The sequence below is a fragment of the Emys orbicularis genome, chromosome 1 (genome assembly GCF_028017835.1).
Source record: "Emys orbicularis isolate rEmyOrb1 chromosome 1, rEmyOrb1.hap1, whole genome shotgun sequence".
Lineage (NCBI taxonomy): Eukaryota > Metazoa > Chordata > Testudines > Emydidae > Emys > Emys orbicularis.
In genome coordinates, this window is record NC_088683.1 from 244,816,225 (window position 1) to 244,828,238 (window position 12,014).

The window sequence follows — 12,014 nt, forward strand, 5'->3', positions numbered from 1 at the left end:
CAGAGGCCCTGTCTATGCTCATGAAAAAAGCAATGCACCAGTTTACACTTAACTCACATTTTGGAAGATTAACTTCACAGCTATAAGGCCTAGAAATTTCTTATTACATTAAATGAAAGCTTTGATTCTACGGAAGTCAATGATATTGATCCCCTGCCTTCCTGGATGAAAGTTTTCTACTCACTGGTGGCAAGAGAGGAGAATTTTTCAATCCCTGTTGTAAGTTCATTGTGCCTGGGATCTTGTTTGGTAAAGTGCAATATACATCCAAAGTCAGTGCAAGAGTCCATGACAAAATGCTCTTGAAAGAAAATACAAACAAAGCATTGTCCTGCAGTGAACAGTTATGCTTCGCACTTGCAGAAGTGGTTTTGTCTCTCTCTCATGCAGAGTAATTACTAATAATCACTCTTGAGAGAAAAGGAGAGTCCCACATTCTGTTTTTGTTATTCTAGACCCTTCCCCAAACCCTTTAAAATAATTAACAGTGGCTTGACAGGCACATCTAGAGTGGATACATGTCTGGATAGGAGTAGATGCTACTGTATATGTAAACACATGCTTGTATTTGATCCTTTTTAGCTGTAAAAAATGTTTTTTCCCCCTGATCACCTGTCTACCAGCAGCTAAGATTTCAGATTTGGTTGTGACAAGAAAACATAGTTGTCTCAATTTTCAGGCTATGATCTCATTCTCTCAAGTAAACTAAAATATTGTGGCATTAATTGTCTAAAGGCACTTTGCTGCATTCTGTTGTTTGTTCTGTTTTAGCCTAATGTGCCGGGGATATTTGTATTCTCTTGGCCCTGATTCTCCACTGTGTCCTCAGAGTTGCCTGAGTATGGCACAAGTTAAGGCTGCACAGAGGGAACCTTAATTCATGTCACTAGCCTAAAGTCCCTAAGCCAGTGGAGGATCAGGTGCAACAGACACACTCCACCATGTCCCTTCTTTTCCCTGTTCTATCCACGTTCCACCCCAAGAATGCCCCTGACACACCTTCTTTCTTCTGAGGGTGATATGGCTGCCTCTAACTGACTTAGACCAGTAGAGAGGTCCTCTGCACAGGAAGAATTCTCCACTTGTCATCTCCAGCCATTTATAGACTGCTCTTTGCTGTTTTCAAGCATTTCTTAGTGGACCTGAGAATGCAGCCCTCTTGTTTTTAGTGTCTGACTTTCATTGGTCTCATACATTGAAATTTCGTCTTGATTTAGTATAAATCAAAGTGCCACAATCACCGTCACTCTGAGATTGAGCCAGCACTGAGACAATGCGTTTCAAATTCAAGTAAACATTCTCCATCTGGTTTGAAATCCAGGTCTGACCACGATTATACTAGTCCTACACTAGTGCTGTTGAATGTTCACTATGACTGTATCCACATTTTGTTTCTAGTCACCCTTCAAGCTCATGATGGATTGCTAGTTAGGCTTGTGTAGCATAGCCTGAGGGTTCTGGTCTGAGTAAGCACCACTCATACCTGTTGGATACTCTTGATCCAGTTGTCTCAGGAGTATCAGCTAGACCAGGGGTCGGCAACCTTTCAGAAGTGGTGTGCCGAGTCTTCATTTATTCACTCTAATTTAAGGTTTTGTGTGCCAGTAATACATTTTAACATTTTTAGAAGGTCTCTTTCTATAAGTCTATAATATATAACTAAACTATTGTATGTAAAGTAAAGGTGGTTTTAAAAATGTTTAAGAAGCTTAATTTAAAATTAAATTAAAATGCAGAGCCCCCCGGACCGGTGGCCAGGACCCAGGCAGTGTGAGTGCCACTGAAAATCAGCTCGTGTGCCACCTTTGGCACACGTGCCATAGGTTGCCTACCCCTGAGCTAGACCTTCAAGTTGCTATTTGATCCATAAAACTAGAAAATGTCTTTAAAAATAAATTCAAACTTTCTAATTGAAGGACAATCTTTTTGGAGAGCCAGAATAAAGTTGTGGTGTAGACACTCTGTAGTATCTTGTCTAATCATGGCTTGTACAACATTTGATTGAACTATGTTGACTTCTGTACCAACTAAATGTCACCAACCAACTTTGTCTTCTGTCTTGGTCCATATAACTCTTAAACCTGTCTTTGTTCCAAATGATACCATCAGTTGTCCTCTGTTCCAAGTCTACCTTGTCAGCAAAGAGTATATGAAATTTCCCATCCTGATGTATAACTATTGTTCCACTATATAACTGTCAGTGGATACATTAGCCATCATAGGAATAAACCTAAGCCAAAATTTTCAATACTAGGTGCCTAAAATTAGGCTTGTAAATTATACATAGTCACCTAAATGGAGGTGACTGATTTTCAAAAGTTCTGAGCAGCTCCGGTACATACATATGTATTTAGGAACCTAACTTTGCTTCCTAAAGTTTACCAACTTTGACCCTAGCTCTGTGTATATTTTTGAGAAATTTGAGAATTTTATAGACTTTGCAATTGCCTCTATAAAATCTTTTACTCCATGGGTATTAATATAGTTTGATCCAAGATTTAGGCCATTTTTAGCCTCCAAGTTGCAGCACATTTCAAAACTCAAATCATGTTTCGTGATTATATAAGCAATGTTCAAGAAGGTGGCACACTTTTGGACAACTTCCTGTTCACTTTTAAAGAGCCATCTAGTAATTTCTGTAGACAAGTCTTTTAGACAATGACGTATATTCTGTTTTTATGCATATCGCATGAGCAGTGGAGTGGGCATGTACATGCAGGGAATTAATGATAAAGGTCTTATACTTACATACAAAGACTGATTTTATCCAAAAGCTTTTCATGCCTTCTCCAAATTATACACATTTCATCTTTTTGATATCAAAGTAATGGATATTTAGCTTTCCATGAGTTGTGGAAAATTCATTTGCTTCTCATATTCCTTAACATATTCATCTGTGCCATATACTTTGTTTACTTAGCCTAAGACCTTTGGTATTACCCTCTGCGGATTCAGGAGGATGATTTGATATATTACAGGCATTTTTCAAATATATTGTTTAAATCAACACAAAGTCTGTGTTTACAATTTTTAAACAATTGTGTTTTAAAATAGTGTGTAAATCAAGGTTTAGTTTACAAATTAAATTGCTGGGCTCTGGCAGAGGCAACAGCTAAGTTTGCAATTGTAAAAGTCTAAGAAGTATTAGAGAAAGATCAGGGCAATGAAGAATCAAGCCTACAGCTTGTGCAATTGTTTATACCTGTGCAAAGTGTATGTAAAACTACCAAATCAGAAAGGTAAGTGTTTTACATCCTGTTTGCAAATGACTCCACGATGCAAAAGGCAGAGGAGAATCAAGTATACTGTGTTTTTTGCAACAGCAAGTAATCAGCCTATGATTTAGTTTATTACAAAGGCTACTTTAAATTGGTTGGCAGATTAATTAAATTATTGCTTACCTTTGCCTAACTGCCTTTTAGCTATTTGACTGTAATCTCTCTTCTCCCTAGTCAACACAGGCCTGTGATTAGAATACTGTTGAACACATACAAACTGATGCTCAACTTCAGGTATCCTTGATAGTGCACTTCTTTCTGGTCCAGCCCTTTTCTTCCAAAGCATTACTTGTGTGGCTGACATGAACAAGTCTTATTCCACTGGGAGCACAATAGTTCTGACCATCTTTTCTTTGTTCTGCTCTCACTCAGGTCCCCAGGCTCCATGCCCCTCTGACTGGCAGCTCAATACTTCTATGCCTGAGGTCACTCAAGTCCACCTCTAGCGTCCTCTATTTTCCTTCTTTGGCAAACAGGTAAGTGGATACTTTTACTTCTCCCGATACCACGTCTACACCTGGGCAACAGATTTTTATTCCAACTTTGATCTTTTCTACTTCATTGTTTTGAGTACTGTTGTATTTTAAAGCAAACAAATCAAACCCAGAACCAAGACATGACCCACTTTTCCTCCCTCTTCTCCCTGTTACCCTATCCTACTCCCATCCCCCTTCTCCTATGTCCCAATTATTCCTACATTCCTACCGTCTATTTTCTTCTATTTCTCTTCCCCCAAAACTTCTTTCCCACCTTCGAGGCAACATACAGCTCTGTCCCTGGCTGCAATTGTCTCCTGCTGTGAGCCAGCATGTCTCAGTGAAGGTCTTGTCTACAAGAGAAAACTGCAGAGATTTAGAAGCTGATTTAGTTAAACTGGCATAAACCCCTGTACAGATACTCTTAAGCCAAACCAAGCACATTTGCACAAGGCACTTGCACTGATTTAACTAAATCTGTGCTAAACTGACAATTAAATGTTTTGTTTTTTCCCCTCACATAGACACACTGCTTCTTCTACTTGCCTCCATGCTCCTTTTGTCTCCTCCAACTCATGCAAAAAAGTGCAAGGCTTTCTTTCTCAGCATTCCTCTTCAGAATAACCTCCTTCCTGGGCATCTGGTTACCTCAGTTTTCTACTTCAAATCCCTGTTTCAAACCAACCCCTTCTTGCTAATTTTCCATGAAATGTGAAATAGGGAGATTTATTGTGTTTTCTGCCTTTGCAGCCTCAACAATGGGCGATTTTGACTACCCTTACATTAACCGGGTATATCACCTCAGGAAAGGTTGCAGAGATAAATTTCTTGACACCACAAAGGACTGCTCCAAGAATCAGTTTGTCCTGGAGCCCACAAGGGGAAAGGCAATTCTTGATTTAGTCCTAACGAGAGCACAAGATCTGGTCCAAGAGGTGAATCTAGCTGAATTGCTCGGTAATAGCGACCATAATGTAATTAAATTTAGCTCTCTAATATGAAATTGCAGAACTACTGGGATATCTAACCTGTCACTTCAATCAGCCTCTGTACCAGATGACTGGAGGGTAGCTAATATAACCAAAAAAAAAAAAAAAGGCTCCAGAGGCAATCCTAGTAATTACAGGCTGGTAAGCCTAACTTCAGTACCAAGCACATTGGTTGAAACTACAGGAAAAAACAAAATTATCAGACACATAAATGAACACAATAAGTTGGGGGAAGAGTTAACATGGCTTTGAGGCATGATTTCCCTTTACAACTCTATTATTATATTTTGAGGTAGTCAACAAGCATGTGGACAAGTCAACATAGTGTACTGGACTTTCAGAGAGCCTTTGACAAGGTCCCTCACCAAAGGCTCTTAAGCAAAGTAAACAGTCATGGAATAGGAGGTCCTCTCATAGATCAGTAACAGACTAAAGGTAGGTTGAGAATCACTGCTTTATTCCTATTTACCATTGTGGGCTGCATCCAGTGCTATCTGTATGGCCCTGAGAATGTCACATGGGCTGCAGCTGTGTGCTGAAGGAGCTGCAAGCAGCCAGTAGGCTGGAGGTTGAGAACTACTGGAATAAAGGGTTTTCACAATGGAGAGCAGTAAATAGTGGGGTCTCTCAAGGCTCTGCACGGGGACCTGTGCTGTTCAACATAATCATAAATGATCTGGTAAAGAGAGTAAACAACGAGGTGGCAAAATTTACAGACAATTGTAAAATTACTCAACATAGTTAAGTCCAAAACTAACCGTGAAGAGTTATAAAGAGATCTCACTAAAGTGGGTGACTTGATGACAAAATGGCAAATGAAATTCAATGTTGATTACTGCATAGTAATGCACGTTGGAAAATGTAATCCCAACTACATACAAAATGATGGGGTCTAAAGTAGCTGTTGCCACTCAAGGAGAAGTTGGAGTCTTAATGGATAGTTCTGTAATACCTGCCCAAGGTGCAGTGGTAGTCAAAAAGCTAACAATGTTAGAAACCATTAGGAAAGGGCTAGATAATAAAACAGAAAATATCATAATGCCCCTGTGTAAATCCATGGTACACCCATACCTTGAATACTGTGTGCAGTTCTGGTGACCCCATCTCAAAAAAGATATTAGAATTGGAAAAAGTACAGAGAAGGGGGAAAATTATATGGGATATGGAATAGCTTCCATATTAGGCAAGATTAAAAACACTGGGATGACTTAATTTAGAAAAGAGATGACTAAAAGGGAATATGAGAGAGAGGCCTATAAAATCGCGAATGGTATGGAGAATGTGAATAAGAAAGTGTTATTTACCCATTCCCATAATACAAGAATCAGGAGTCACCCAATGAAATTAATAGGCAGCAAGTTTAAAACAACCATAGGGATGTATATGGTCATACAACACACAGTCAACCTGTGGAATTTGCTAGCAGGGGATGTTGTGAAAGTTCAAAAAGGCTTAGATAAATTCATGCAGGATAGGGCCATCAATGGCTATTAACCAAGCTGATCAGGGTGTCTCTACTGTCTGATTGCTAGTTGCTTTGGGCTCTGGCCACTGTCACAGCAGGATAACTGGTCTGACCCAGGACAGCCGTTCTCAAGGTCCATCACTAACCTGCTCTTGCCATGACCACCCCTACTGACCATTTAAAAATACCTTACCAGACATTACTAGGGTTGCCAACTTTCTAATCACAGAAAACCGAACACCCCTGCCCAGTGGCATAGCGAGGTTCTAAGAGCAGGGGGAGCAAACATAAAAAAGGCGCCCCCCACTTGGCTCCTCCTCTGGCCATGCCCCCAGCTCCTCCGGCCACGCCGTGCGCCCCCCCCCCCCCGGCTGGCTCCTGCGGCCATGCTGCGCCCCCCCCCCTCGCTCCTCTGGCCGTGCCACGCCCCCCCCGTGGCTGTAGGGGGAGGCTGGCAGAGGACAGGGGTTTGAGGGGAGGGCTGTAGAGGGAGGGTGACAGGGGGTTTGAGGGGAGGTGAAGAGGAGGATGTGGAGGGAGGGGGACAGGGGGTTTGACTTGAGGGGAGGATGTAGGGAGGGTGGCAGAGGACGGGGGTATGAGGGGAGGTGAAGGGGAGGGAAAAGCAGGGGCACGGGGTACATGGGAGGGGTACAGGGGATATGGAGCTTGGGGAGGGGTTACCATGGATGGGAGTGGGCTGGGGTCCCCGGGGCTCTCTGTGCAGAGGGGGCTGGAGCTGCCCCAGGGACCGGGAGAGCTTGGGAATCCACTGCCTGCCCTTCCGCTGCTTCTTTCCGGGGCCCGGCCGCTAGGCCCGGCCCAGCCAGCAGCAGAGAGCAAACCCCACCATGGCGAATCTCCCGGCAGCCCCGATCACATGGCAAATCGGTAGCCGAGATCGCGCGTGGCTCAGCGGCCAGGCGCCGGGGGAGCTGTGAGATGGCGCCTGGTGATGGACGGAGACTGGCAGAGAATCCCATTCGGGGCCCTGTTCCAGGAGCACAGAGCCATCGTGGTGTTCGTGCGGGTGAGGGGGGAGCCACTTTTTGTGTTGTCCCACCCGCTTGTGCAAGCGGCTCTTGCGTAGCGGGACACCGCGGCATCTCCCCACTCAGTTCCGGTCTCCAAACCCACATGTGTGCGTGTGTGTGTGTGTGTGTGTGTGTGGGGGGGGGGGGGGGGGGGGGGGGTTGAGTAGGCTAGCTGCAAATTGGGTTCCCACTGTGCCCCTCACGCTGTCACTGCCTTGGAGGGGCTTGCCGCATGCAGCACCAGCGCTGGCCCTACCCCTTGGGGGGTGGGGGCAGAAGGCAGCGAGCTCCGCCAGGCGCGGTCTGAGCGAGCTGCAGCCCGGCTTGCCGGCTCAGCCTGGAGGCGCTGCCCTGCCCGGGGCTGCTAGTGGAGCCTGGCTGTGGGCGGGTCGCGCTGACAGGCCGCGGCGTGAGGGGGGAAGTGCTCTCCCCTCCTCGGGGGAGTTTTATTCCGGTGAGCCGAGGGCGGCGCCGAGGCGCCTGCTGGGAGTGGCCGGCCGCGGGTCTGCCCGGTGTGGCTGCCGCAAGGAGGTGGGGGAGACCCTCCCTGCCCCTGGGGCGCCCCGGGACCCGGTCAGTGCAGGAGGCGGGGCGGGCACCGAACCGCCCTCGCAGTGGGCTGTGTGCGGAGCTTGCCATGAGCAGTGCAGAGCCGCGGCGTCTGCTCCTCCACCATGCACGGGCTCTGCCGCTGCCTCTGCACCGCGGAGCGCTCCAAGGGGCCCGGCCACCAAACTGTCCGCATCAAAGTTGTCTGCAGCGGGCGGGGGGAGTTGTGGGCCGCTATGCTGCGCCCCCCCTTGCTCCTCCGGCCGTGCCCCCCCCTCCCCATGGCTCCTCCAGGCGTGCTGCCCTCCCTTGCCTGCAGGAGCCCAGCGCCGCCCGGCAGACCAAGCTTCAGAGTGGAGCGTGGGCCCCATTTTTGGAAAATGTGCTGAGGGGAAGCGGCTGCTTCCCCTGCACCCCACTAGCTACACTATTGCCCCGGCCCCTTCCCAGAGCGGCACCCCATCTCTGGGTTCAGAGTGTGGGAGAGGGCTCTGGGCTGAGGCAGGGGTATGGGGTGTGTGTGTGGGGGTATGGGCAGGGGATCCAGGCTCTGTGGTGGGGTCAGAAATGAGGGGTTTGGCATGTGGGAGGGGGCTCGCAGTTGGGGCAAGGGTTGGGGTGGTGAGGGCTCTAGCTCAGGATGCGGGCTCTGCTGTGGAGCCGGGGATGAGGGTTTGGGATGCAGGAGGGGGCTGGGGCCAAGGGGTTCGGAGTGCAGGAGGGGGCTGGGGGCTCTGGGAGGGAGTTTGGGTGTGGGAGGGGTCTGGGGTGCCATCTCCGGAAGGGAGTTTGGGTACAGGAGGGGACGCGCGCTCAGCTCACCTCACGTAGCTCCTGGAAGCGGCCGGTATGTCCCTGCGGTCCCTAGGCACAGGGGCAGCCAGGGAGGCTCCGCTTAGCTGCTCTCACCCGCAGGCACCGCCCTGCAGCTCCCATTGCCCACGGTTCCCAGGCAATGGGCGCTATGGAGCCCGTGGATGGGGGCAGCGCGTGGAGCCCCCTGGCTGCGCCTAGGAGCCACAGGACACGTCGGTGCTTCTGACGGAGCCAGGGCAGGGAGGCCTTGGAGCCGCTGTGTCGCCAACCAGAGGCCCAGAGCCACCAGGATCCCTTTCGCACTGGGAACCCGTTACTCCCCCGCCCCCAGCTCACGTCACACGGCAGGTCCCAGGACACCCCCCACTCCCAGGGGCTCTGCCCTCAGCGCCCCGCTAGGCTGTTTAGCGCCTAAGCGGCTTTACGGTGGGGCCCACACCAACTGCCCTTCCCCTAGAGCCCCGCCCCTCCCGCAGCCAGCACCTAGCTCCTTCTCTCCTCCCGCTCTATGGCTCCGCCCGGTTCGAGACAGGATGTCCCGCCTCCTGTCTACACGCTGATTGGTAGACGGGCTCCGGCTGCCGGCCCCGGGATTGGTCGCGGAGGGCCAGGCTCCTCCTGCTTCCGGTGTTGCCGTAGGGGGATTGGGTGGGGGAGGGGCGAGGAGTCGGATTAGAAGAATAGCCCGAGCTGAGAACGGTAGTTGTTGCGCGAGGAGACGGCCCCGAGGGTAAGCGCAGCCCGCGCGCCGGTCCGCGCGGGGGAGGGAAGCAGGTGGCGGGCCTGGGCGCCCCTCGTTGCCGGGGGGGATAAATTGGACCCGTCCCTATCTTCGCCCTAGGGCTGTGGGTCTCCGCTGTTGAGCGCGGGGGGAGGGGATCTCTGGTGATCGAGCTGAGCCCCCCCCGCCGCCCTCCGGAGTTGTTTGGGGAGGTCCCGTTCTCTGTGCTGGGGCTGGCCCGAGCCCTGTCCTGCTTGGGCGCCTGTTTATGCAGCTGTTAGTGGCGGCAGGGGAGCGTTGTAATGGGTGGGGGGAGGAAAGGAGGACAGGCCCGGCCCGGTGGGGTTTAAGGCGGGGGCCTGTCCCGGTGGGGTTTAATGGAGGGCGGGAGAGGGAAGGTGGCCTGGGGCGTTTAAGAAGGGGGGGACCGGCAGGGCCATGGTGGCGGTGGTGCGGCTGCTGCACAGAAGCCTGGGTTCCCCGAGGCGCCCGGGCAGCGTTTCTAGCCAACTGGGTTTCGAGGTGCGCGGCGATTTACTAACTGGTGCTGGGGTCAGATCCTCGGCCCGCAGACAGTATAACAGTACAAATTAGAGCAGCAACGTAGGGGATGGTGACAACGGGCCTTAACTGAGCTTGAAGGTGACGAGGGGAAGAGGATGCTGTTTTTGGAGAGGAGCATCATAGAAGGTTCCCCCCCCCTCCATCTGTGTGTGTGTATGTGTGTGTAAAAATGGTAATAGCTTTGGGTTTGTCTGCTGCTTGCGTAATCTGGATCAATTATTTATTTCATGCACCATTTACTGGTGTGAGGGGCAGAGGCAGCAGCCCAGGCCTCTGAGGGTGTCCTTTGGTGCATCAGAAAGGATGTTTTCACCATCATTGGGAGGGGAAGGTTTGTGGCCTGAATAGCAGTGGTGTTACTTTTTCTTTCCTGCCCCTTTACGCATTGTCAGGGTGTCAGCTCCCATGTGAGATAGGGAGATTCATATTCATATGAATACAACCTTAGAAGAAATGGGAATTCTTCTGGTATTACCAAGAATAACTTTGCATAGCTTGTTTTATCTACTAGATTTTTTTTTTCTCCCTCCCCACTGACAGGTCTGGCCACTCTGCCAGCCTGGAGAGGGCTGGAGACTGAAAATGTCTTCTGAACCTTTTTGTCTGGCTGCTCAAACTAGGTTTGATTCCAAATGGCTGAAGACAGATTTACAGGTAAGCACTTTGCTTGTGGTTTTTTATGATAATATTTTGTATCATGTCATTTGGTGTGCACATCAGCAATGTTTTTAAATGTCAATTGGTAACAAACTGAAGAATCTAACTATGCTGTTGAAAATGGCATGCAGTTTCTGAGCATCCTGCCCTGAGAACTGATCTCAAAGAAGCAATAAAAGCAGTTTTAATTTCAGTGTAGTCTATATTTTGTTTAAAACCAAGCTGAAGTATATATTTTTGCTTTTTAATGTCTTTAGTCACTGATTCATGTTTAATTATGTAGTGCTCTGATCTTAAAAAGTATTGTAAATATTTTTAGTCTGTTGTTTACTCTGTGACTATCTATAGCTGATAGCTATAACATGGAAGAAAAACTGTGGTTAAGGAAAACTGAAATCTGATCAAATTAAGTTACTTGCACTTTGAAGAGTAGGAGCAACTAATTTAAATTCGCAGATGAATTTCTTGGCAATTCTGCTTGGATTATTTGTAGAGACTTAAATCGTGTGTGTGGCTCCCCCCCCCCTTTTTTTAAAAAAAGCTTCCTACAAGGAGTTGTCTGATAAGTTTGTCTTGAATCTTTGTACTGTTTTTGACCTGTGGAAAAACATTGTACCTTGTTCAGATATTTATTGTGAAAATGGAATATATAACTCTTATCTGTGATGGTTGACTGAAAACCAAAACATGCACTCATGATAAGGCCATGGAAAATGGGAATAAAGATTTATTATAATGTTATAGTTTCTAGTTTTCAAATCCACATTGTAATTAGTGGTAGTATGTAGCGGTTCGGGTCCGTAAAGCATGTATTTGGGATGGAATGGTCAGTCAATCAAATATGTATATTTTTTCAGTACTTTACATTTTCAAAGTAATGCATAAGAACTGAATCTCAAAATGGCATTGAAGTAGGTCAGTCAGTATTATCCTTCAGTTACAGATGAGGAAACTGAGAGAATGGCATAGTCAAATGACCTTTCCCAAGATTACGCAGAGAGTGACTGAATGGCAGAGTTGAGCCTAGAATTTAGCTGTTCCTTTGCTTAGATAAACGAGACAGACTTTGTCCTGAGGAGCCTGCAATCTGATGAGATTCTGTCTCCAATATTTTCCATCTAAAGTATAGCAAAACCAGATTCACTACTAGAATGCAACTTTTAGCGGGTTAGTATTTTCACATTGCATTCATTGGAAAAACCTTGAATGTGTAATTCTGTGAGATGACTGGACTCACGTTGGATATTGGTAGAGTAAATCTCCTCTTCTCCCTCCCAATAGCTTGCATTGCTACCTGCAAAAAAATAAACAAAACTTTTAGCTAAGTTAATAAGTAACAGTGTCGTGAATGATATCTAAGATGCTTTTTATTTCTTAAAGCAATAACATGGATGCTTTTAAATGGCCAAGTTGCATATATTTCATACCTGAGCTCAAATTTTGAGCTAAGCATCCTGCAGAAAAA

General features: G+C 47.5%; 1 protein-coding gene and 1 long non-coding RNA gene across 2 annotated transcripts in view; one reads left to right on the plus strand and one right to left on the minus strand.

The window, feature by feature from the left end:
- The window catches only part of LOC135885495 (uncharacterized), a 51,645-nt gene extending 42,724 nt beyond the window's left edge, over positions 1 to 8,921 (minus strand). Inside the window, exon 1 of the long non-coding RNA XR_010561756.1 lies at positions 8,614 to 8,921. This is a non-coding gene — a long non-coding RNA (uncharacterized LOC135885495). The remainder of the gene's footprint in view (positions 1 to 8,613) is intronic.
- Positions 8,922 to 9,265: 344 nt separating this feature from the next.
- The window catches only part of HERC2 (HECT and RLD domain containing E3 ubiquitin protein ligase 2), a 211,627-nt gene continuing 208,878 nt past the window's right edge, over positions 9,266 to 12,014 (plus strand). Inside the window, exons 1-2 of the mRNA XM_065403094.1 lie at positions 9,266 to 9,337; positions 10,433 to 10,546. Coding sequence (XP_065259166.1) covers positions 10,475 to 10,546 — 72 coding nt within the window. The 5' untranslated portion in view covers positions 9,266 to 9,337; positions 10,433 to 10,474. The remainder of the gene's footprint in view (positions 9,338 to 10,432; positions 10,547 to 12,014) is intronic.